At 36.1% G+C, this 24,895-nt stretch overlaps 1 protein-coding gene across 1 annotated transcript in view; it reads left to right on the top strand.

Moving 5' to 3' along the window:
* The window catches only part of PolE1 (DNA polymerase epsilon catalytic subunit 1), a 323,060-nt gene that overhangs the window by 161,843 nt on the left and 136,322 nt on the right, over positions 1 to 24,895 (top strand). Inside the window, exon 16 of the mRNA XM_072529917.1 lies at positions 24,033 to 24,278. Coding sequence (XP_072386018.1) covers positions 24,033 to 24,278 — 246 coding nt within the window. The remainder of the gene's footprint in view (positions 1 to 24,032; positions 24,279 to 24,895) is intronic.

Here is a 24,895-nt window from a genome sequence, read left to right as displayed (position 1 = left end):
CCTATGGGTGAGGTCTAAAACTGATAGCTCATTAAGATCTTGAAGGTATTTACAATTTTTGGACATAATTCGGACTGTGAATTTGTCGCTAAGAAATTGGCGGCGTAAATGCAATGGAGGTTCCACCGCTTCATTTTCCATTATTTGGACTGGAGTGGATTTTAAATAACCTAGGCATAATCTCAGGCATTTATTTTTTTGAATTTCAAGTTTGTTTAGATGTGTATTGGACGCTGATCCAAATAAAAAGGGTTAGTTAAAAAAAATAAACAAAATGTTTAAAAAAATTTTACATTTATTGTGTCTTACCACAAACAGTTATAAAAATAATGACACAAAATACTATATTATATAGATTAATAGTTACAGAGTGCAAGAATAACAAAAAAACTTACATGTGTCCTAGCCGTTTACAAACTCTGTTGCTACAAAACTTACAAAATTGCTTGGAGGTTAACCTTCTTTAAAAATATAACAAACTAAAGTCAAAAAAAATAGAAAAGCTAGCTGTCTTATGTTAACATTAAATTTAAAACAGAAAAATTAAAATGACAGCCAAAGTCAAATACTAAAATTTACAATTATGAATATTATAATTTTTTAAATTTTAATGAAAGCAATATATTTAAAAAAATGTCTGTCTTTACTTTAAATTTAAACACAAAAAAGTTATGCAACTTTAGACTGGACTCCTTAAAAAAAAAACAGAAAACTGGAACATCAGATTTGCTGCAGGCGACACAAATCTCTTAAATACTTTTTTAACCTCCTCTGTAACTACACATACTTCACACTGCTACAATTTCCATGAAAAGGGACAGAAATAGAAAACTTTACAAATTCGACGAATAAATTTGGATCCAGATCTAAGCCGACTGTTTTTTACAGCGACTCAAGTAAGAATGACGAAATTATCTTTAAAATTCATTCGCACAATCTTGCCATAAACAAAACATATAAACTGGAATATTTATTTGAAACGCAGAATATCCTAAAAGAGGCTTCGATCAAAGAATACCGCCAAAATACGCATCTTGTGAAATATAAACAACTCTAAAAATGGTTTACATTATCTCTAGCGACGCAAATAAAAGGAAGTTGAAAGATTCGGTGTTTTAACTTGTAACGAATGGGAAATGAAATACACTAAGATTATTCTTTGAAATTTAACAAATACGAGGGGATTTCAATACATATCCAACGGATTTTCAAATGCTACAATACCCCCACATAAGAGCGAAAACTGGACAAACAGGAAAAGTTTTCGTTTAGGGCAAACAGAATCCAGGTTGGAACAACAGTAGCATGTTCTAACTATTGCAACAGTGCATCATGACTTCAGGGAATCAAACAAAACAAAAAAAGGACATACAAAAATCATAATCAAAGACTATTCATCATAACTGTTTATGGTACTAACATAATTACATTAAAAAATAAAACTGGATGCTCGATTTGATGAATCGGCACCAGGTACAGTTCTTTGGCTCTTAAGCACAACGACACAATGGCAGATTTCTATGAACATGGCTCTACCCTAACCAAAAAAGTGGAACAGACCAGTGTCGAAGTTTCTGGGAGCGAAAAGAGGGGTTCTTCCAGCTCAACAAAGGCGGGTGGCCAACAACACAGCTTAAGCAAGCTTCGCTATGGTTATCCACTAGGTAGATAACCAAAATAGCATCAACAATAATAAACTGGACTACAACAGTCAACCAATGATTTTTCAACTACTGGTTGAAAATCAAACTACACAACTAGAAGAAAACAGGATGGCCAATAGTTCCATAGGAATATCCTCCGGGATCGATCAAAGCGAAAAATTTCCAAGTCAGGAAACTCCCAAAAGGACAAAAGAAGAAAATAAATCCAAAACGTTAATGCACAATCTTGGAAAAGAAGAAGAAAAGGGGTACATGGCATACAAGCCATAATCGATACACAAATAGTTCAGTCTCAAACTAATATTTCCAAAACAAACAAAAAAATCGTAACAGTCTTCCAAAGAAAACAAAAAGTTACGACAACACTTCAAAAGAACAGAAACATCACTACATTCTTCCAAAGGGACAAAAAAAATATTACAGTCCGTTATCATTAATCAAACTTCTAACTGGGTACACAAATTTCAAACTCAATGGCAAGAAGGGTAAAGAAGAAGAATATATATACAACAGGCGAAAACTAATGCTTATCTTCCTTAAAAGTTCAACAGGTCACCTGGCGGACGAATCCAAAACTCATCGCCCTAGCCGTTCCTCTGGTGACAACTAATAAGGTCAAAGACATAGTTTGGGGAAGGGAATAAAGGGACAACATCAAGAAATAAACCTCATCATTTCACGGATAATAATTGAATACAATACAATAAGACTGGGGAATTCTTAGTGGGTCATTCAACGGTAGTACTAGAAATATTTCAGATGTTTCACGAACGTGGTCTCACAGTCGACATACACAATATTTTCACGATAAGCGGTGGTCAGGTACTTTCACCTCAGCATGTCAAAGCGTCACAATGGACAATGCAAGTATTTGTATCTCCGCTTCTGCCAAATCATGAACACTCATCACAACACAACACAACAAGAAGGAATGCTATTGAGCCTTAGCCAATAGTCTTACATCAACACTTAGAAAGGCTTATCCCTTCTAAAAATTCACGGAAAGGGGATACTGCTGTAAACGCAGTCTTACTCAACAACAGAAATATCCAAGGATACACAAATCCAGGTCACGTGCCTGTACGTCCTACATGATATTTCAAAAACACAATAATCAAACCACAATCTGATACATTCCACTTGCGATGGGTAGCTCTTTCGGGGCGGCAGACTCAGTAAAACACAAGTTGAAATACAAAATAAATCTATTAATTTAGCATATATACAATAAATAAAATAAAATGAATTCTACGCCGTAGATACAATAAATAAAAATGAAGTGAATTCTACGTCTCCGTCTGGGTCCCGCGATGAATGAACTCCCCGGCGAACGTCTATAAAAGAAAAGAAATTAATTATTACTAATAAAGAAATGAAATAGGTAAAATCGATCATACGCAGACTTATACTCGTTTCCGCTTCAATTCAGCGGGAGCTCCGAACGCACTCGCAAATAAAATATTCGGCTGTGCAGACCCACGGTAATGTTCAATACACAATACCGATGGGTTCCGCTTGGTTAAGGACAGAGTACGATCCTCAATACGGAAATCTCTCTGTCCGGGTTGGCTCGCAGGTTCACTACACCGGCGAGTCAGGGAGCCTAGAGCGCTAGCTACAAGACTGTCTAATTCCGCTACTCACACGCCTTAAATAGCCGCTCTGAATCCCACTTCGTCGTCTCGTTGTAGAAGTGGATGCGCAAATATTGACGCTCCCACGGTTCGAACTGTTAAACGATCAGAACATCGTTACACACTACCATCAACATACCTCTACTACAACAGCTGACCACAGAAAGACACGGAAAGACACAAAACTAACTGACAGAAGAACACAACAATACTTCCGCTATATATTCTCAACAAATCGGCCTTAGCCAGGAATACACGAAGTCGTATCATTATTTCCTCCTACTTATTATAACACAGAAAATTAACAGGGAAAACACGAGGAAACACGGGACTAACTGATAAAAGAGACATAACAATACTTCCGCTCTATGTCACTAACAAATCGGCCTTAGCCATGGATAAGCGAAGTCGTATCATTATTTCCTATTACTTATAAAGCAAAAGACAACACGGACGAAACATGGACTGTAAAACAGGAAACATTTTCTTTTTTGGGGATTAAAAAATTTTCATCACATTACCTGGACTATTGAAATAGGAAAGTCTATTACAACTCTTGTATATCTATCTGGACAAGGACAAAACATATCGATTTAAAACATTCAAAAATAAAAAGAAAGAAATCTTTATTTCTCTCACGAAAATACTTGACCTATATTTTCGTACGGAAATTGGGTCATCAAAATATCTCAGCTGATTTTAAAAACGCAACAAAAAGAAAGATGAAATAAATGACTTATAAACACTTAAAGGAAAGCCAGCGTTTGCACACGAAATAATTTATGGACATAAACAAAATTCATTTCTCTCATTTATGGGATGTTTACTTAAGACGAACTGGGAATAAACAAACTAATATCGTTCACATTTAAAACACGGACAATAAGAAACTCGCATGTAAGCAATGAATGATTATGTCATTCTAAATCAAATACGTATTATTTGATTCACAAAATTAAAAATACGACTAGAAAGAAATTGGAAATTAGAACATAGAATTGGAAAATAAAATGGAAATAGTAGCAGTTAAACTTGGGGTAGACATGACTTAACCCTCTATGGTACCATGTATATTTAAATATACAAATATTATCTCTGGTCTATATTGCTTTATATCGAGCTTAAAACAAAATTGGTCATTGTATATTCTAAAATACATGTCGCAGCAACTGTATTATGTAGGTTTTCTATAGAAATTCCAAATAACAGCGATAAAAAAAAATGGCAACATCGAGGAGGTTGTCTAATGACGTTGCTAGGAGGAGCGCCCACTTCAGTGAATTATTTGTGGGGTTTTACGCAGGTAAAAATAGAAATAAAATTTAGTATTTAGTCTTGTAAAGTCTTTTGAATAGCAAGGTGTGTTTTGTGTTTCAATCTTCGACTCGTGAGAAGAAGTAGTGCATATTTTACAACTGTATATTCAAATATACACTGTGCAATAGTGACTGCATTTTTCGGTATTTTTATTTTGATCATGGATCCAACACGTTTTTATGGCAAACAAAAGGAAACAAATATACTTTTACCAGATATTGACAGCGATCTTGATTATAGCAGCGATGATAGCATAACAGATGAAACTTATCTACCAGATATGTTACAAGGTAAGTTTTTTTCCTGCATATTGCAACTTTTTTAGTAAATTCTTGTTTCTAGATTCATCTAGTAGTGATGATGAAACAGTCGAAGGTGAGCAATTGGGTCAGCAAGCGGATTCTTCTGATGATGAAGACCGACCGCTACCTCTATCAGACCTAACAAATAATCAAATTCCCATTTGTTCAAATTATGGAAAAAAGAAAATAGTTTTGAAATGGACAAATTCAAAGAATGAGGCAGCTCAAACGCCTCATTGGGGTGCCCACCTACATGATGAAACAGAAGTGAAAACTCCCGTCCAATATTTTTATAAATTAGTTGATAAAGCTTTGTTAGATTATATAGTGGAGCAATCAAATTTGTATGCTACACAAACAGATATATCTGGAAACTTTTCTATGGATTCAAAAGATCTGGAACAGTTTTTAGGAGCATGTTTCTATATGTCACTAATATCGGTACCAGGTACTAGAGGGTATTGGAGTAATGCTTGTAGAATTTCTCAAGTGGCTGATGTAATGCCGTTTCGAAGATTTGAGCAAATAAAACAAAATTTCCATTTTGCTGATAATCATCAACTACCATCAAATCCGCAAGATCGTTTGTTCAAAATAAGAAACGTGATTAAAATCATAAGGCACAATATGAAGTCCATACCAATAGAGCAACATTTATCTGTCGACGAGCAAATTATTCCCTTTAAAGGACGTAGCGGACTAAAGCAATATAATCCCAAAAAGCCAAAGAAATGGGGTTACAAATTATTTTGTCTTGCAGGTGCGAGCGGCATAGTATATGATTTTGAGGTTTATTGTGGAGCTCAGAAGCAACCAGATGATTTACCAGATATAAGTGCCAGCAGTAATGTTGTTATTCGCTTAGCTGAACGCATACCAAAAAACCAAAACTTTTTGCTATTTTATGACAATTGGTTTTGCAGTACTGAGTTGCAAATAAAATTATCTGAAAATGGCATCCAGAGTTTGGGTACAGTTCGTACAAACAGGGTTCCCGAAAACAAGCTGCCAGCAGATAAAGTGCTAATGAAGCAAGGTCGAGGGAGTTGTGTGGAAAAGGTTGCTGTCCATAACAGCACAACACTCAGAGTAGTCAAATGGTATGACAATAAGGCAGTGACATTGCTAAGTACATTTGCCAGTGCTTCTCCTGAAACGACTGTCCAGAGGTACGACCGTAAAAAAAAGGAAAGTATAACAATAAAATGCCCCAGTATTATTATTTTATATAATAAATTTATGGGGGGAGTGGATTTGATAGATTCTCTCTTGGCACTTTACCGAACAAAGATTCGGTCCAGAAAATATTATCTTAGAATATTTTTTCATCTAATGGACATGAGCGTCATAATTGCTTGGCTTATGTATAGGCGAGCTAGCGATGACTGTGGAATTCCTAAAAAACAACAGCTGTCTTTATATGACTTCAAGGCAGATGTTGCTCAGAGTTTAATATAGTCAAAATATTGGATGAAAGCAAATACACAACATAACTGAAAAAAAAAATGGTTCAAAACAAAACAAACTCAATGAACTACACATACAGGGGGGATACAAATACTGACTTAATGAACTGCGCATACAGGGGGGACAAAACAACTAATAATATTGAAAATTTGACCTATGAGTGAGCTACACAAAATGACACAAAATAGACAATTTTTGTTCTGACTCACTCCTCTGATCACGAGTATTACACTTGTGGTCATTCAGATACAAGAAAGGGAACATAAAAGGGGACACAGGGTACTACTTCTCGTTCACAATCTCCTACTAACCCGTGGCATAAAAAACACCGTCAGAGATGGTTAATTAGGAAACAAATGGGGCACAGGGGAGACAAGGGACTAATTCTCGTTCAGAATCTCCTAGTAACCCGTGGCATCAAAGACACCGTCAAAGATGGTTAATTAGGAAACAAACAAAAAGGGCAAAGGGGAACTCGTTAAAAAAATGGGGGGACACCACTACACAACTACACAGCTGGGGCAAAGAGCAAAACACAAATACACAGCTCAAACAAAAGTCACTAGAACAATACACACATTTACTCAAAATTACCGAACCAACAAAATTACAAAAACCGATTATTCTGTAAAGATCAATTAAAAATAAATGCAAAAAATAACGGTATTAATTGCTACTGTTAATTAACTTTTAAAACTCATTTTAATATCAAATCTTCATTTAAAATTCATATTTAAATATTCAATCTCAAAATATTTGCTTTCATTTCCAAAACATATAAATCATAGTACATATACAAACATTTCTACAGTACATTACATAAAAAAAACAACAATACATATATTAATATACAACAATACATATGTTGATATACAATACATAAACAATTACTGTTTGTGAGACACTGGGACACTATTCAAAGAAAAAGGGGGTTTCATATAAATGAAAGAAACTAGGGAAAAATGAAAAAAAGATATATGGCTTGAGGGGAAAGGAATCTGTCTTACTTTGTTAAGACAACTTATGGTGCAGGGATATTCAAAAGCCTCACACGTTGGGCGCTATTTTGTAACGAAATGTTTTGCCTACCATAGGGTAAGATTATAAGGAATAGAAGATTGGGAACAGAAATTATTGGGGCGGAGATAGGGTAAGCAAAATAATCGATACTTGTGCGAACGGCACTCAGGGTTTGTTTGGAGAGCTGGGTTCGTGGATAAGTAAATGGCAAGGGGTTTGGATTGGGGCAACTACAAAAATATGAAACAAAAGGTCATGAATCTCTTGGGACAAATAAAACAAAACACAGAAAGAAAACAGGAAACACCTCTAGTAATTTAAAAAGGACGCCACTTCGAGGTGCCTAATTATAACTATTACAACAACTAGTTGCAACTAGGGAAATAATTATTAGAAATACAAAACATATCTTTTTCAAATGAAACTCAAAAAAGGGTTAGTTAAAAAAAATAAACAAAATGTTTAAAAAAATTTTACGTTTATTGTGTCTTACCACAAACAGTTATAAAAATAATGACACAAAATACTATATGATATAGATTAATAGTTACAGAGTACAAGAATAACAAAAAAACTTACATGTGTCCTAGCCGTTTACAAACTCTGTTGCTACAAAACTTACAAAATTGCATTTTAAGAATTTCCAGTTCAATGTGGTTTATTTGTTTAACTGTTTGAATGTTGTTAAATCTATCGACCACGCTTTTACTGTCAGTAAATATAACATAGTTGCTAGTCGGATTCAGTACTACATACTGAAGAGCAAACATTATTGCCATCATTTCTGCTGTGTATATTGAGCATTCACTGGGTAAGCTATACTGGTGATGGTAATTTTTATTTTCGTGGAACATTGCACAGCCCGTTCCATTTGCATCTTTTGACCCATCAGTAAAAATGTACTGATAATTTGTCCATTTTTCTTTAATAATTATATCAAACATATTTGGGAGTAAATGTGAGTTTAAGTAACATATCCTAACCTTTCTAGAAAATAGTGTTTTTGCCATTTCACCGTAGTAGGGCGGAATTTGGCTTTTATAGAGAATATCGTTATATTTTACCGTACTTAGATAGCTTTCTACCAAAGGTATAGATTTTTTAGTTCTCCAGTACCTATGGGTGAGGTCTAAAACTGATAGCTCATTAAGATCTTGAAGGTATTTACAATTTTTGGACATAATTCGGACTGTGAATTTGTCGCTAAGAAATTGGCGGCGTCAATGCAATGGAGGTTCCACCGCTTCATTTTCCATTATTTGGACTGGAGTGGATTTTAAATAACCTAGGCATAATCTCAGGCATTTATTTTTTTGAATTTCAAGTTTGTTTAGATGTGTATTGGACGCTGATCCAAATAAAAAGGGTTAGTTAAAAAAAATAAACAAAATGTTTAAAAAAATTTTACATTTATTGTGTCTTACCACAAACAGTTATAAAAATAATGACACAAAATACTATATTATATAGATTAATAGTTACAGAGTGCAAGAATAACAAAAAAACTTACATGTGTCCTAGCCGTTTACAAACTCTGTTGCTACAAAACTTACAAAATTGCTTGGAGGTTAACCTTCTTTAAAAATATAACAAACTAAAGTCAAAAAAAATAGAAAAGCTAGCTGTCTTATGTTAACATTAAATTTAAAACAGAAAAATTAAAATGACAGCCAAAGTCAAATACTAAAATTTACAATTATGAATATTATAATTTTTTAAATTTTAATGAAAGCAATATATTTAAAAAAATGTCTGTCTTTACTTTAAATTTAAACACAAAAAAGTTACCTGGACTTCACTGGGGTTTTACACTAAAATTCTGGAACTAAACAAACTACTTCAGGAACAAAACAGCGAGATTGAAGAAGCACTTATGCAACTTTAGACTGGACTTCTTAAAAAAAACATTTAACTGAAACATCAGAATTGCAGCAGGCGGCACAAATCTCTTAAATACGTTTTTAACCTCCTCTGTAACTACACATACTTCACACTGCTACAATTTCCATGAAAAGGAGCAGAAACAGAAAACTTTACAAATTCGACGAATAAATTTGGATCCAGATCTAAGCCGACTGTTTTTTACAGCGACTCAAGTAAGAATGACGAAATTATCTTTAAAATTCATTCGCACAATCTTGTCATAAACAAAACATATAAACTGGAATATTTATTTGAAACGCAGAATATCCTAAAAGAGGCTTCGATCAAAGAATACCGACAAAATACGCATCTTGTGAAATATAAACAACTCTAAAAATGGTTTACATTATCTCTAGCGACGCAAATAAAAGAAAGTTGAAAGATTCGGTGTTTGAACTTGTAACGAATGGGAAATGAAATACACTAAGATTATTCTTTGATATTTAACAAATACGAGGGGATTTCAATACATATCCAAGGGATTTTCAAATGCTACAATTTTAGTGTTTTGCAGTAGTCTTAAAACTAAGTGTATTTACTGTTAAGATAACAGTTGACAAATAGTTGACATTTTAAAAATTCCTCACTTACTAACTATTCCGATGTTTTGGCAACGCTGTGGGGTTCTGACGTCGTAAATCTTGAATGACGTGCAATAATTTTTATATGAAAAATTCTATATGTAGAGCATCACAATCTGAACATTTTAGTTTACAAACACCACTACGATTCATATAATTGATGGTGTCTTTAGAATTAGATAGACACTGGCCCAAATTATTGGGTACTTTATGAAATGTGTATGTTGTCAACTGAACTAACGAGATTTCGAATATCTCCAGAAAGACTCTGATGATGATATGGTAGTGAACCATAATTAAGTTTAGGGGTAAGTTATCTAGGAACGCAGTCTCTTGTAAGGTTTTAAGACATCTTCTATGGATGAGTGTATTGATGATGTGATCATATCCGTTATTGACTGCTGTTTGTCGGAATGTATTAAATTCTTTGTTATAGTTCGACTGAGTATAATGGTTTCAATTTATGTAACATGTGATTTGAAGAGAAGGATATTAAATGGTCAGTCTGTGTGGGTTTCCTATAGATACTGAAGTCGAAATGGTCATTTAATCTGGTGATGGCGAGATCAAGAAAGTTAATTGATTGGGATATGGTGAACTTGATGTTGTGGTGGATTTGGATAATTTTAGAAAAGTATAGTTCGGTTAAGTTAGAGAAACCAGTGGAGTATTTCAGGTTTTTCATGATCTGTGTGGATTCTAAATGATCCATAAATACATCAGCTAATAGATGAGAGAGATATCTACCCATGGCTAAGCCATCAGGTTGTCTGCAATATTTATTGTTGAAATGAAAGAAATCTTGATCTAAGCAAGTTTTTAATAGTTGGACAATGGAGTTAGTAGTAGACAAGGTGATGGAATTGGCTCTAAGAAAAGAGTGAACCTGATTAATTGTTTCTTGTTTAGGGACAGAAATGAATTAATTGCTGACATCAAATAAAAGCATAGTAGTGTTGGGGCGAAGATTTATCTGTTGTAGGTTATTCACTAGATGACTAGTGTTTTTGATTGAGAAACGAGGGGTAAAGTTCGTCATGTTGTTAATAAGATTCAGGATAAATTTTGATAAAATGGAAACTGGAGTGTTTATGAAACTAACAACTGGATGAATAGGAATGCCCTCCTTATGTATCTTAAGTAAACCATAAAGTCAGAGTGTTAATGGGTTACTGGGAAGTTTGTAAATGGGGCAAAATGTTCAGAGAAAAAGTCTGTAAAATGTTTAATATTGTAGCGTGATTAAATAAAACGAGCGGTTCGAATTTATATACATATATTTATTTATAACTTTACAGTTCGGTATTCTCTTATCAACTAACTCACTCCTAACAACGTTACATATATATAATAAAGTTACTTTTCGAGAACATTCTGGCGTTGTCCCACCTCTAATTGTCTCCCGTCCGAAGGACGGGCGCTATTGACATGCCGATTCTTACGTTTTCTAGATTCGTCCTTCTAGGAATTATGACGTATCGGAGATGGGCTATTTCGTTACACTGCTCCCCTCTTAAATCCGATCGTCCCGATCAGCAACTCTATATGTAGGCACAGGATGGCGGAATCTACAGGACTCTCCAGCTCTGCATGAACCCTTTAGAAAGAAATAACAGTCTACTGACTTTGAAGGATACGATCTCATCGGGTTAATGCAACACACAGTAATTCGTACGCCGGTTTCTCGGAAGATCACTTCAAGCATGCTTCTGACAATCTTCCAGTCCAGATTATCTAGTGCATGGCCTATCTTGGGTAAGGCCAAATTCTTGATGTCGTAATTGCACACAATTCTCTTCAAATTAGTTAGAGCACGCCATATATCCTCGTAGCTTGCCCTGTCTTTATACGACTTCCTGCTCACCATATACAGCAAAGATCGAGAACCATCTTCTAATCTCAGTACTCTTCCAACTTTAGGTTGCTGGTTTTTTAACTCGTCCAAACGACCGAATTTCTTATAAAATACGGATGAGATTCCGTTAGTCATCTCAAGATCTTGGGCAACACAGTGGGCTAGAGAGACGTTATGCGGAACACTAAAAAGATCCTGCTGAACTTCTGTGGTCACGCCGAATCTAGCACTCTTTCTCTCTGCGTAATTTGACATAAATTCATTAAAGCTTGGTCGCCGGTCATCTTTGATCTCATGTTGAAGGGTTCGTGCTTCTTCTGTTTCATTTGAGCCAGCATATGGTGCAAGACGATTTATGTGAACTACTTTTGGTTTACCTTTCGGCAACTTCTTAATTCGGAATATTACGTCATTTATTTTCTTTTTAATTTCATATGGACCTTCCCATTGTCTTTGCAGTTTGGGAGACAAGCCTCGACGACGTTGTGGATTATAAAGCCAAACAAGATCACCTACTTCATAGCTTTCACTCTTACATCGAGAATCATATTGATCTTTCATTCTGTCACTGGCTATCTGGATGTGTTGTCGGGCAAGTTCATGAATGTTGTTCATTCTTAACTTCAGGCGGTCGACATAATCTTCGCTTGCAACATGTTCTTCGGAAGGTCTGCAGCCAAACTCTAGGTCGCAGGGCAAACGAACTTCACGACCTAACATCAGGCAGGTTGGAGTCTGGCCTGTAGTTTCATTCACGGCCGAGCGGTAGGCCATTAGGAATAAATGAATATGCTGGTCCCAATCTCTTTGATGTTCTGATACAACCTTGGATAGGTGTTTACCCATTGTTCGGTTCATTCTCTCCACCATTCCGTCTGATTGAGGATGCAGGGGTGTCGTTCTGGTCGTATTGACACCAATCAATTTACAAACGTTTTGGAAAAGGGTTGACTCGAAGTTTCGCCCTTGGTCGGAGTGGATCTCCAAAGGAACACCAAATCGGCTAAAGAATTCTTTAACAAGTACCTCTGCAACGGTAGCAGCTTCTTGATTTGGTATCGCATAAGCCTCAGTCCATTTCGTAAAATAATCCATGGCTACCAGGATATATTTATTTCCATCATTTGTCTCTGGAAGTGGACCTGCAATGTCGATTGCTACTCTTTCCATAGGACTACCAACATTGTACTGTCTCATGGGTGCCCTCTTTTTACCAGCTGGACCATTACTGGTTGCACACAGTTCACATTTCCGGCACCATCTTCTTACATCATCTTTACAGTTCACCCAATAGAACCGTTCTCGAACCTTTTGCAGAGTCTTCGTGATACCAAAGTGTCCACCTGATGCACCGTCATGCAACTGACGCAATACTTCTGACACTTTGCTTTTAGGTACAATTAACTGAAGCTTAGTTTCTGTACCATCATCGTTCTCAAAGGTTCTATACAGAAGATCATCTTTCAGCACTAGGCAATTCCATTGGCTCCAGTAACACTTGACTTCTGGACTACATGCACTAATGTCTTGCCAAGAAGGTCTCTCACTTCGACGCATCCAATCCAATACTCTTTTTATACATGGATCATCTGCTTGAGCGTCTTGTAGCTGTTGAGGCTGCCATTGCTCATTAATGACGGTGGTTCGTCCCACGGGGCAAAGTCGTTCTTCTAATTTAAGACAGTGATTACAATTTGCACTGCACGGCCGTCTCGAAAGGGCATCAGCATTTGAATGAACTCTGCCAGCCCTGTGTTCGATCTCGTAATCATATTCTTGTAATCGTTCTAACCATCTTGCCATCTGACCCTCTGGATTACGAAATTGTAGGAGCCATTTTAGAGCAGCGTGATCCGTGCGAAGAAGAAACTTTCTGCCATACAAGTATTTATGGAAATGCTCACAAGCCTTCACTACGCCTAGCAATTCTCTTCTGGTAACGCAATAGTTTCTTTCTGGTTTTGACAAGACTTTGCTAAAGTAAGCGATGACTTTCTCCTGCCCATCTTGGATTTGGGAAAGAACAGCTCCTATTGCACTGTTGCTTGCATCGGTGTCCAACACAAATTTTCCTGCCTGTCTAGGGTAGCTTAAAATCGGTGCGCTGATCAGAGCCATTTGTAAGTGTTCAAAAGCTCTTTGACACTCTTCGCTCCATGTATATTCTTTGCCTTCTTCTGTCAACTTTGTTAATGGCTTGGAGATATTGGCAAATCCTTTGACAAAACGGCGGTAATATGTACATAGGCCAAGAAAACTTCTAATTTCGTGTTTATCTCTTGGTACTGGCCAATCCTTAATTGCTGCAAGTTTTTCAGGATCAGCTGTTACACCATTACTTGCTACAATATGTCCCAAGTACTTCACTTCTCGTCGAAACAAGTGACATTTCTTCGGACTCAACTTCAGATTCGCTGCCCGCAATCGTTGAAAGACTTCTGTTAGATTATTGGCATGTTCATCGAAGGATCTTCCAACTACAATTACATCATCCAAATAAACCAGGCATGTTTTCCATGTTAGACCTCTTAAAACTGCATCCATTAATCTTTCAAATGTGGCCGGGGCATTACATAAACCAAAGGGCATAACTGTGAACTGCCAAAGCCCTGATCCTATCGAGAATGCGGTTTTTTCACGATCAGCTGGCTCCATGTCTACTTGCCAATATCCACTTTTCAGATCGAGTGTGGAGAAACAACGAGAACCAGAAAGTGTATCCAAAGTATCGTCTATTCTGGGCAAAGGATAACTATCTTTTTTAGTTACTGCATTGAGCTGTCGGTAGTCAATACAAAAACGTGTTGAACCATCTTTCTTCTTTACTAGGACTACAGGTGATGTCCATGGACTGTTTGATGGTTCAATTACCCCTTGTTTGTTCATATCTTTGATGATGTCTTCGGCTTCATCTCTTTTCGAAAATGGAAGTCGTCTAGGTTGTTGTCTGATTGGCTGAGCGTCTCCGGTATTAATTTTATGCTTTACTATGCTTGTTTTGCCATTATCCTTCTTATCCATGGCAAAAACATCTTGAAATTCTATCAGCATAGACTTCACTTTTTTAGTTCGTTCATCATCAAGATCTTGGCACGTTTTAATCATCGTCTCAACAAGCTCCTTTGGATACTTAGATTTCGACGGTTTCTCATTAGTATTCATGGAACAAATCGAAGCCACGGGAACACACTGTCCGATCAAAGTTCTTTTACTTAACTTAATAGCAGTTCCCTTTAAATTCATAACTCTTACAGGAACGACATCTCGAATTCTCACCAAAGCTTTTGCCGTTAGGAACTCGGCATTATTCACATCTTCGACCATCCTTAAACTTCCCTCTCGGCAGTAACCATCAGGTCTGGTCATCAAAATTTTCTCACTATTACCGGGTATTGTTACGTCACAAGTAGTTATTAAGCTGATAACATCTTCTTTGTCTTCATGAAACGGCAACTCTTCACCACTGATCTCGAGAACTCCATCTTTGACATTCAATACAGCCCCAACTTTCCTTAGTAAATCCATCCCCAATATGAACTCATCGGAGATCTCTGCAATTAATACTGTATGTTTCACTGTGGTCTGGCCAATGGATACTGACATATTAGCCTCGCCATATGTATTAATTATCTCACCAGTTGCTGTTCTAAGCTTTACTGTTGCAGGCAATAATTTAAGATGGCCTCGTACTACTTCTGGCCGTGCAATAGTTCTCGTTGCACCTGTATCTACCAAAAACGATCTACATTTATTATTGATACGACCCTCTATGTACAAGCTATGAATTCCACCTGAGGACGTAAAGTTCACAGTTACTATGGGGGCTGTGTTTCTCGAGGTCGGCAGTTGCCCCTTGTTGTCGACCCGTTCTAGTTTTCCGACTGCTGTATCATTTTCTTGCAATTACGGCGAATATGACCTACGTCACCGCAATTCCAACATCTGGGCTCGCGTCTCTTCGGCATCGTGTTACGAACTACTTTTCGTACCATTTCTTCCAGACGTTCATCGTTTGGTTCGTCGCCTTCTTCGATGGTTCTTACTCGATGGCTCCGTGAAGTTTGACTAGCTGTTTCATGTTCCAAGGCAATAGCGAGCGCTTCATCCAGAACTTTTGGTCTTGCTAGTCGTAAAGCTTTCTGTAATTCACTTTCTTTTAACCCATTGACGAAGGTATCTACAGCAATTTCTTCCAAAATGTTATCTGGTACTTCCGGATAAGCCAACCGCACTATACGAGCAACATCTGCTTCAAACTCTTGTAAATTTTCACTTGCTCGTTGAATTCTACTTCTTAGTTGCGCCTTGTAGACTTGTTGTAGATGGGCATCTCCGTAACGTTTGTCTAGTCGAGTGAACAAGGTCTGGTAATATTTTTCTTGACCCTTAGGAATCGATCTTAGGATATCTGCAGCATCACCTCGTAAATCAGCAGTCAAGGAAACAGCTTTTTCTTGTTCTGTCCAATAATTGGCTGTCGCAATAGCTTCAAATTGTCTAAGGTATATGGACCAAGAAGACTTTCCATCAAATGGTGGCAATTTGAATCTCATATTATGTGTCGTTTCGTCTCTAGGTGATTCTTCTTTCACTACCGGATCTAAGGCTATTGTATTAACTGGTGGTAGCACTTTTGTATTAGTTATCATGCTCTCTAACTGTTTGATCTTCTCTTCTACTTTATCAAATGTTTTAGAAACTTCTTCAAATTTTTCATTGTTCTTTTTAGAAGTTTCTTCCATCATTTGAGAAACATTTTCAAATTTCTCGTCGAATCTTCGAGATACATTTTCGAATTTCTCATCGAATCTTTTGGAAACGTTCTCTAATTTATCATCATTTTTTTTAGAAGATTCTTCTATTATTTGAGACGTTTCATTGAATCTTTCGTCATTCTTTCGAGAAGATTCTTCTATCATTTGAGACGTTTCATTGAATCTTTCATCATTTTTTTTAGAAGATTCTTCTATCATTTGCGAGACATTTTTTATTTTCATTAAAACTGCTTCTTCTGCTGACTGGAACTGGAATGTCTCTGGGTCTTCTCCATTCTTGTTGAGAACAGTCTTCAGTCGTTCTTGAAGTATCTTTTTGGACCCGCTGCAGTCTTCATCGCGTTCTTCTAGTTGCTCACGCAACTGTTTTACTGAAAGTTCTACTAGCAGCATCTTTGTCAGGCACACACGTACTTTTTAGTACAAAAGTTCAAAAGTTTTTTTCAAAAATCACTGCTGAATTTATTTGCAAATCTCACACCGTAACACCACTGTAGCGTGATTAAATAAAACGAGCGGTTCGAATTTATATACATATATTTATTTATAACTTTACAGTTCGGTACTCTCTTATCAACTAACTCACTCCTAACAACGTTACATATATATATAATAAAGTTACTTTTCGAGAACATTCTGGCGTTGTCCCACCTCTAATTGTCTCCCGTCCGAAGGACGGGCGCTATTGACATGCCGATTCTTACGTTTTCTAGATTCGTCCTTCTAGGAATTATGACGTATCGGAGATGGGCTATTTCGTTACAATATTTTCTTTTAATTTAAAAGTTCATAAATAAATTAAAAGAAAATATTAAAAATTTTTCTTTGAACATTTTGCTCCATCTTGCACATATATCCAACATCTTGCTCATACCTACTTTCCATATTCCAGGTACCAAATGTTTTTTCTCGCCATTCATCCCTGTTGTGTGCTAGGCGTTTCCACATTGGTCCTGCGACTCTTTTGATATCGTCGCTCCAGCGCATTTGAGGTCTTCCTCTTGGTCTCTTCGCATCGTACGGTCGCCAGTTTCCGACTTCTTTGTTCCATCTACCATCTTCGAGACGTTCGTTGCGTCCAGCCCATTTCCATTTTAATTTAGCTGCTTGTTTCGCGGCGTCCTTTATTTTTGTTTTGTTCCGGATTGCTTCGTTCGTTTGCCGATCTATTAGTGAGATACCAAGCATCTGTCGTTCCATGGCTCGCTGAGTTTTTCGAATCTTGTCCATGTTCTTTTTTGTGAATGTCCAGGTTTGAGCTCCGTAAGTGAGAACGGGAAGGATACGAGAATCGAACACTTTGGTTCGAAGGTTTTGGGGTATCTTTTTGTCTTTCAGTATGTATGAGAGTTTTCCAAATGCGGCCCATTCCATTCTTACTCGTCTGCTTATTTCGGTAGTTTGGTTTTCTTTGTTTACCTTGATATTCTGACCCAGATATATGTATTCTTCTACATGTTAGACTTTTGTTCCTTGGATGGTTATCGTCGGTTGATCATCTTTATTCGACATTAGCTTAGTTTTACTCAGATTCATTTTCAGTCCTTTTTTTATGGATTCCGTATGAAGCTCATCGATCATCGTCTTCAGTTCTTTCCAGCTGTCGGCTATTAGTACTACGTCATCTGCATATCTTAGATGGTTTAAATACTTTCCGTTTATCGATAGTCCCTTCGTTTCCCAATTTAGTGATTTAAAGATGTCTTCAAGTGCGGCAGTAAATAGTTTTGGAGATATGGTGTCTTCCTGTCTTACTCCTCGGTTGATTTTTATTGGCCTCGTTTTCATTCCGTTATCCATCGTGACTACCATTTCAGCGTGTTGATATATATTATGTATTAATATCCTATATCTAGAATCTATTCTGCTGTTGACCAGTGCTTCCTCAATAGCCCATAATTCTATGCTGTCAAAATCTTTCTCGTAGTCTATAAATTCTAAACAGATTGGTAAATTGTATTCGTTAACTTTTTCTATTAGGACCTTTAGTGTGTGAAGATGGTCACATGTACTGAACCCTTTTCTAAATCCGGCTTGCTCTACTGGTTGATATACATCGAACTTTGTTGTCAATCTATTTGTAAATATTTTTGTGAATGTTTTATAAAGTTGTGATAGTAGTGATATTGGACGATAATTTTTCAGATCTGTATTGTCCCCTTTTTTGTGTATTAATATTGTAAGTATTTTTAGGTACCTGATGACTTCTCCGCCTTCTTTCAACATTTCTGCCAGAATTCCATCACTACCCGGTGCTTTATTTCTTTTCAATTCTTTAATTGCATTTTCTATTTCTACTTCGCTTATTTCGGGCATTACTTCAGAATTTACGTTTATTTGTCTTTTCAGATTTTGCTTTGAAGAGTCGGGGGGATCGTTTCTTGAGCGGTATAACTCAGTATAGAAGTTTTCAACTATGTTTGATATGTGAGCTTTGCTTGTTTCTAGTTGGCCTTGTTGATTTTTCATAGTTATAATATTTTTCTTTCCTAATTTCGGTTTGGTATATTTCAGACTTCGATTTTTCTCTATCACTCTTTCTACACGTTCTTGTTGATGTTTTTTAATATCGCCTTTTATCTGTTTTCGTATGGCTCGATTAAGTTCTTTGTATTCTGTGGTATTTCTTTTGTTTAGTGACAGGAGCTCTTTTCGTTGTTTCAGCATATTCTTCGATTCTGCACTTATTTTGGATTTTTTGTTGTTATGGCGGGTTGCTACTTCTGAGCTAGCATTCAATAGTTATTTTGTTATAACTGAGTTAATTTTATTAACGCTGAGTTGTTCTAGATTCAGTGCTTGGGGGGTTTTTAATTTGCTAGCATATTTTTCTTTATCGACTTTTAGCTTTTCTGTGTCTATTTGTATCGTGTTATTAAAGTTAATTCTACGTTTGCTATACTTAATCCTTAGTTTAGCTCTAACCATTCTGTGATCACAACCCAGAGAGACATTATTTATTACTGTTACATCTTCTACGATACCTTTCTTGTTACACATTATGTAATCGATTTCGTTCCTTGTTTTTCCGTCTGGTGACAACCACGTCCACTTTCTTTGCGGTTTTTTCTTATAAAATGTGTTCATTACGAAATAGTTGTTGCTATGTAGGAAGTTAACCAGGGTTTCTCCTCTCTCATTTCTAACACCATAGCCGAATTCACCAATATAGTTTTCGCTTTCTTCTAGTCGTTGTCCAATCTTATCGTTGAAATCTCCTATTATAAGTGTGTAAGTGCTGTGATAGTTCGTGTTGATTTCTATTATTTTCTCGTAGAACTCATCTATCTCTTCATCGGGGTGTGTTGAAGTTGGGACGTACACTTGAATGATTTTTAGGGTGATTTTCTCGTTTATATTCTTCACAATCATTGCAATTCTTTCTGAGATTCCCACATATTGTTCTATTTTATTAGCATGTTTCTTAAAAACCAGAAATCCTACGCCGTTTAGACTTTGTTCTTTGTGCCCTTTGTAATACAAGATGTTACCTGATTGCAATGTTATGCGCTCCTCACCTTTCCTTTTTACCTCTGCGAGACCAATTATGTCCCACTTTAGGTCCTTTATTTCTTCTTCTAGCTCATAGATTTTTTCATCTCTGTTTAAGGACCTTACATTGAGTGTTGCTATATTCAAGTTTGTTGTTTTTAGCGATTTCTTGCTTCCCCCAGATTCCATGAAGCTGTCCTTTTTTATAAAGGAGTGGGACTTGCCAACACTGTATGATCTACCCACCTGGGGACTTACTCCTATCGTTTTAGAATTCGCCATCATTTTGGGGAGGTTATTAGCCTTAAAACACCGCGCTGGCCAAACGTGTTGGTGAGTGTGTATTCAGCCGTCCATTCTGGGCGGCCAGCTCCGCCATCTTCGCCGTATCAAAAGTATTCTTCGTCGCCTTGGATGCCGTTATCGACTTCATCCGTGACCCTGGACAAGGGACCCTTAACAGGTGCTAGCTTCCCGGGTCAAGAAGCTCCTGGAATCTGCGGAGGGCAGGGATTGATTCACTTTCCCTGATAGGACTATCCAATAGAATCCAAGGGACTCCAAAGGAGTTCCTACCCACAGTAATACGTAGTTTAATTTTTTTTCAACAAACATTCAGGGTAAATGACACTCTAAATTCCAACATATTGATGGTTGCTACTGTTATCATCATCATTCTGGTTTTACAATCCTGCGTCGGTCCTACCCTCCTCAAGAATTTCTCTCCAGTCCTCAATATCCATCGCCTTTCTCCACCAAGCACGTATTCCCATATTTCTCATGTCTTTATCGATGTTATCAAGGAACTTTGTTCTGGGTCCTCCTCTTCTTCTCTGACCAATGGGTCTATCAAGGAGCGTTTTTCTAGCTGGGTCATTTTGTTCTATCCGCATTACATGCCCTATCCACCTCAGAGTCCTATCTTAATGTTTTACGATATCAGGTTCCTGGTATATTCTATAAAGTTCTAAGTTGTATCGTCTTCTCCATACTCCATTGTCATGCTTACTGCTCCATAGATTCGTCTTGTAATTTTCCTGTAAAGTAAACATCCTAACATGTTTTCATTATTTTCCAGGTATTTGAACTATAGGACTGTGCGTATTATTGTTTTGTAGAGTTTTATTTTTGTATTTCTCGATGTAATTGTGGATTTAATGAGGAGGTTGGGCCCAAAATAGCATCTGTTTGCCGTGAAAATTCTGCGGTTTATCTCCGGTAGTATTATTTTCAGTGTTAAGAAGCGATCCCAGGTATACAAATTCGTTAACTGCTTCGATGACGTCGTTTTCTAGAACAAGTGGTCCTGCTATTTGTGGTTGCGTGCTTATTTTCATATACTTCGTTTTGTTGGTGTTTACTATTCAACCCATTTTTATAGCTGATTCTTTTAATGCTACATACGCCTCTCGTACATCGTTTTCCGTTATCCCAACAATATTGATATCATCAGCATAGGCCAGGATTTGCACTGATTTATTATATATTGAACCAGTGGTTGTGATTTGTGACATACGTATTACTTTTTCCAGACCTAGATAGAACAGTATACAGGAGATAGGAGCTCCCTGGCGCAACCCGTTATTTGTTTTAAAAGGTTCAGACAGTTTTTCCTGAATTCGTACTCTACATTCAACTTTTTCAAGAGTTAGTTTTGTTAAATTTACCAACTGATTTGGTATTCCTAGCTCTTTCATTGCTTTGAACATTTCGCTTCTATTCACAGAGTCGTAGGCTGCTGTGTAGTCTATAAATATGTGATGAGTATCAATGCCATATTCCAGTGTTTTTTCCAAAATTTGTGTCAGGGTTGCAATCTGATAAATTGTCGATTTACCACCTCTGAAACCGGCCTGGTATTTTCCTACCATCCTTTCTGCATATAGTGCCATACGGTGACATGGTACTGTGGAAAATATTTTATACACTGCATTTAGAAACGCAATTTCTCTGTGGTTAGAGCATTCAAAGATATCTCATTTTTGTGTATGGTGCAAAGTATTCCAATATTCCAATCATTGGGGAGGGATTTCTGTGTCCGTATTTCTTTATAAGCTGCCGTAATGCCATTTTATATAGTTCAGCTGGGAGATATATATTCCGGGGTATTTGTTTCTAGCTAGTTTTTTAACTGCATCTTTAACTTCAAGAATCGTTGATGGTTCCTCTTCCCTCTCGTCTGATCCCCTTACCTCATATCTTTCGTCTTACAGGTTTTCTTCTTCCTCTATATTAAGTGCCTGGTTAAAGTATTCCACTCATTTATTCAATACATCTTTCCTTGTTGTTAATAGGTCGCCATTCTGACTTCTGCATTTTCTTGTAGTTGCCTTAAATTCTTTTCTGTTGATGTCAACTTCCTTATAGAATACTCTGAATTCTTTCTCTCTGTTGAGGTTTTCTATATATTTAAGTTCTTTATTTAGGTGGTTTCGTTTTTTTCTTTTGTGTATCCTCTTTTCTTCTCTTCTCTGGTAATTCTCTACAGTTGTTCTAGTTCATCGAATAAGCATTTTTCTATAGGCTTGGTTTTTTCTTTTGTTGCATTCTTGCATTCATCGTCAAACTAATGATTTTTACGGGCACAATATAGTCTATATCTGTCTGGCCTTCTTCATTTACATTTTAATTTTTTAGCCTGTTGATGATGTTTTCCGAGTACCGTTCTGCAATTTTCACATCTCTCAGCTTTTGCGCATTAAGTTTTTTTGTATCTATTTTATTTTCTTTACTGGTATTTAAAATTCTAGCCCTCAATGTTGAGATCACTAGGCAATGATCTGAGTCTATATTTGCGCCTCTATAACTTCTGCAGTTTATTACGTCTGTTCCATGCCTTGAATCTATTAAGACGTGATCAATCCGACTCGTTGTTCTTTCATCAGGAGAGGTCCAGGTTACCTTGTGTATGTTCTTGTGGTTATAATCAATCAAAGCATAACGTATTTAATTATACATAATGTTGGTTACAGTCACACTTAGACACAGTTTCATTGACTGCTTTGTTCAGACTTCCGTCCTAATCTGTCATTTTAATCATTTGCTATCAACAAGTCCTCACAGACACTTCGTATAAGGACTAGCAACCCCAGTGGAGTCCTACGTTATTATGTGACCACTTCTGTTAATAAATTAAACATTCTAGGTTTTTAAGATGTAAGTCAAAGTTAATCTCCCTACAGTTAAAGGGTATTTACACATATATTTTGTGGCTTTAAACATGTAAATCCAGTAAGTATTAAACCACATTTTTGTAGTAAATAACCTTGGTCAAAATTTTAATTTTCATGTTAGCTTTAATTAAAATGGTAATAGTTATTTTAGTATAGCACTGATGATGGAATAGTTATTCCGAAAACGTTCTGTCATATAGCCCGATAAGGTTTTTATATTAATATACCTTTTATAAAGGAATTTTTTAAATAATTTTTTTTTTGTGATACATGGTATACAGCCAACTACAGGAATACATTGTCTATGAATGGTAGTGTTTCTAAATTCACTTCTTACTTAAAAAACGGGAAGTGGTACTCCGAGAGTGACCGAAAGAAAAGCACAACTTTCTTATCGTCTAAGCTTTTACGAGCGATTTAATTTATTTTATTCCATTATTCTATTCTATTTTATTTTATTTCTATTCGATTCGATTAGATAATCGATTAAATTCGATATTTAATTCGGTTCGATAATCGATTTGATTCGATAATCGATTCGATTCGATAATCGATTCTATATTTTATTTTATTAATTTTTATTTTAATTTATATTTTATTTTATATTCTTTTATTGTATTTTATTTTATTCTATTAATAAACACCCGTGGGACTGCGTTTAACTAGACGTAGTGTGTGGTCGCGCGATATATCGTTACAGTCACAAATGTCGCTACAGTCCCTACTGTCGTTACATGTATTTTTTCACACCTCTGTGCGATCCACCGCTCCGTCCGTAACCCGCGATAAGTTAGCTATACTTCCAATAATAATTTAATATTCCTTTCAGACTGAAATAATTGCCTGGATAGTTTTTCAAAAGAAAAAGTGGGAGTTCCAATATTTACAAAAACATTCTGGATCTAAAAATAAAAAAATGAAAACTAATCAAAAGTTAGCAGTATTACGATCCTCGGCATCAGGTACCCTGGGAAATTTTCTTCAAAGAGCACAGGTGGTAGTAGTTTCAACCCCATGGCAAGTAATTCAAATTGCAGAAACTACAATGTCTGGCCAATTTAGATTATGGGCGTTGGTAAGTTTTTATTTAAATTTTAAATATCATTCTATATATATATATATATATATATATATATATATATATATATATATATATATATATATATATATATCTTTAAGGAATATGACCGTTTAATTTAATATAAAAAATGTGCACTCGTAAGTGAATGGGATATTTTCGGTCAATTTGGAGATAAAAAAGACAAGAGTTGTGCTACTTTATCTATTTATTGAAGACGTTTCGCCCAATGTTCATTGGGCATCATCAGTTCATCTAAAAGAGTATTATAAGCGATACATCTATATGAAAAACAATTAAGTAAATGATCTTACCTTTAAAAGATCTGTAGCATTAAGATGATATTATTGTGAAGAAACATCAAAAAATTAATCCATTAAATAAATCAGCAACAACACAGAAACACAGAACGCCGGAAGATTCCCAATTAAAGTAATTTTATATTAATTTTTTAATTTAACTTTTGAAAACATTGATTTATTCTAAAATCTATCAAAAAATGTAATTGTCAATTTTGAAATGTTATATTAACAAAGGCAAGGCTAGGGATCTTGAGAAAGATCCCTAGCCTTGCCTTTGTTAATATAACATTTCAAAATTGACAATTACATTTT

This window comes from Diabrotica undecimpunctata, chromosome 4, assembly GCF_040954645.1.
Source record: "Diabrotica undecimpunctata isolate CICGRU chromosome 4, icDiaUnde3, whole genome shotgun sequence".
NCBI classification, from domain to species: Eukaryota; Metazoa; Arthropoda; class Insecta; order Coleoptera; family Chrysomelidae; genus Diabrotica; species Diabrotica undecimpunctata.
Note: the sequence above shows the minus strand (reverse complement) of the source record. Positions and strands in the feature narration are given on the sequence as shown.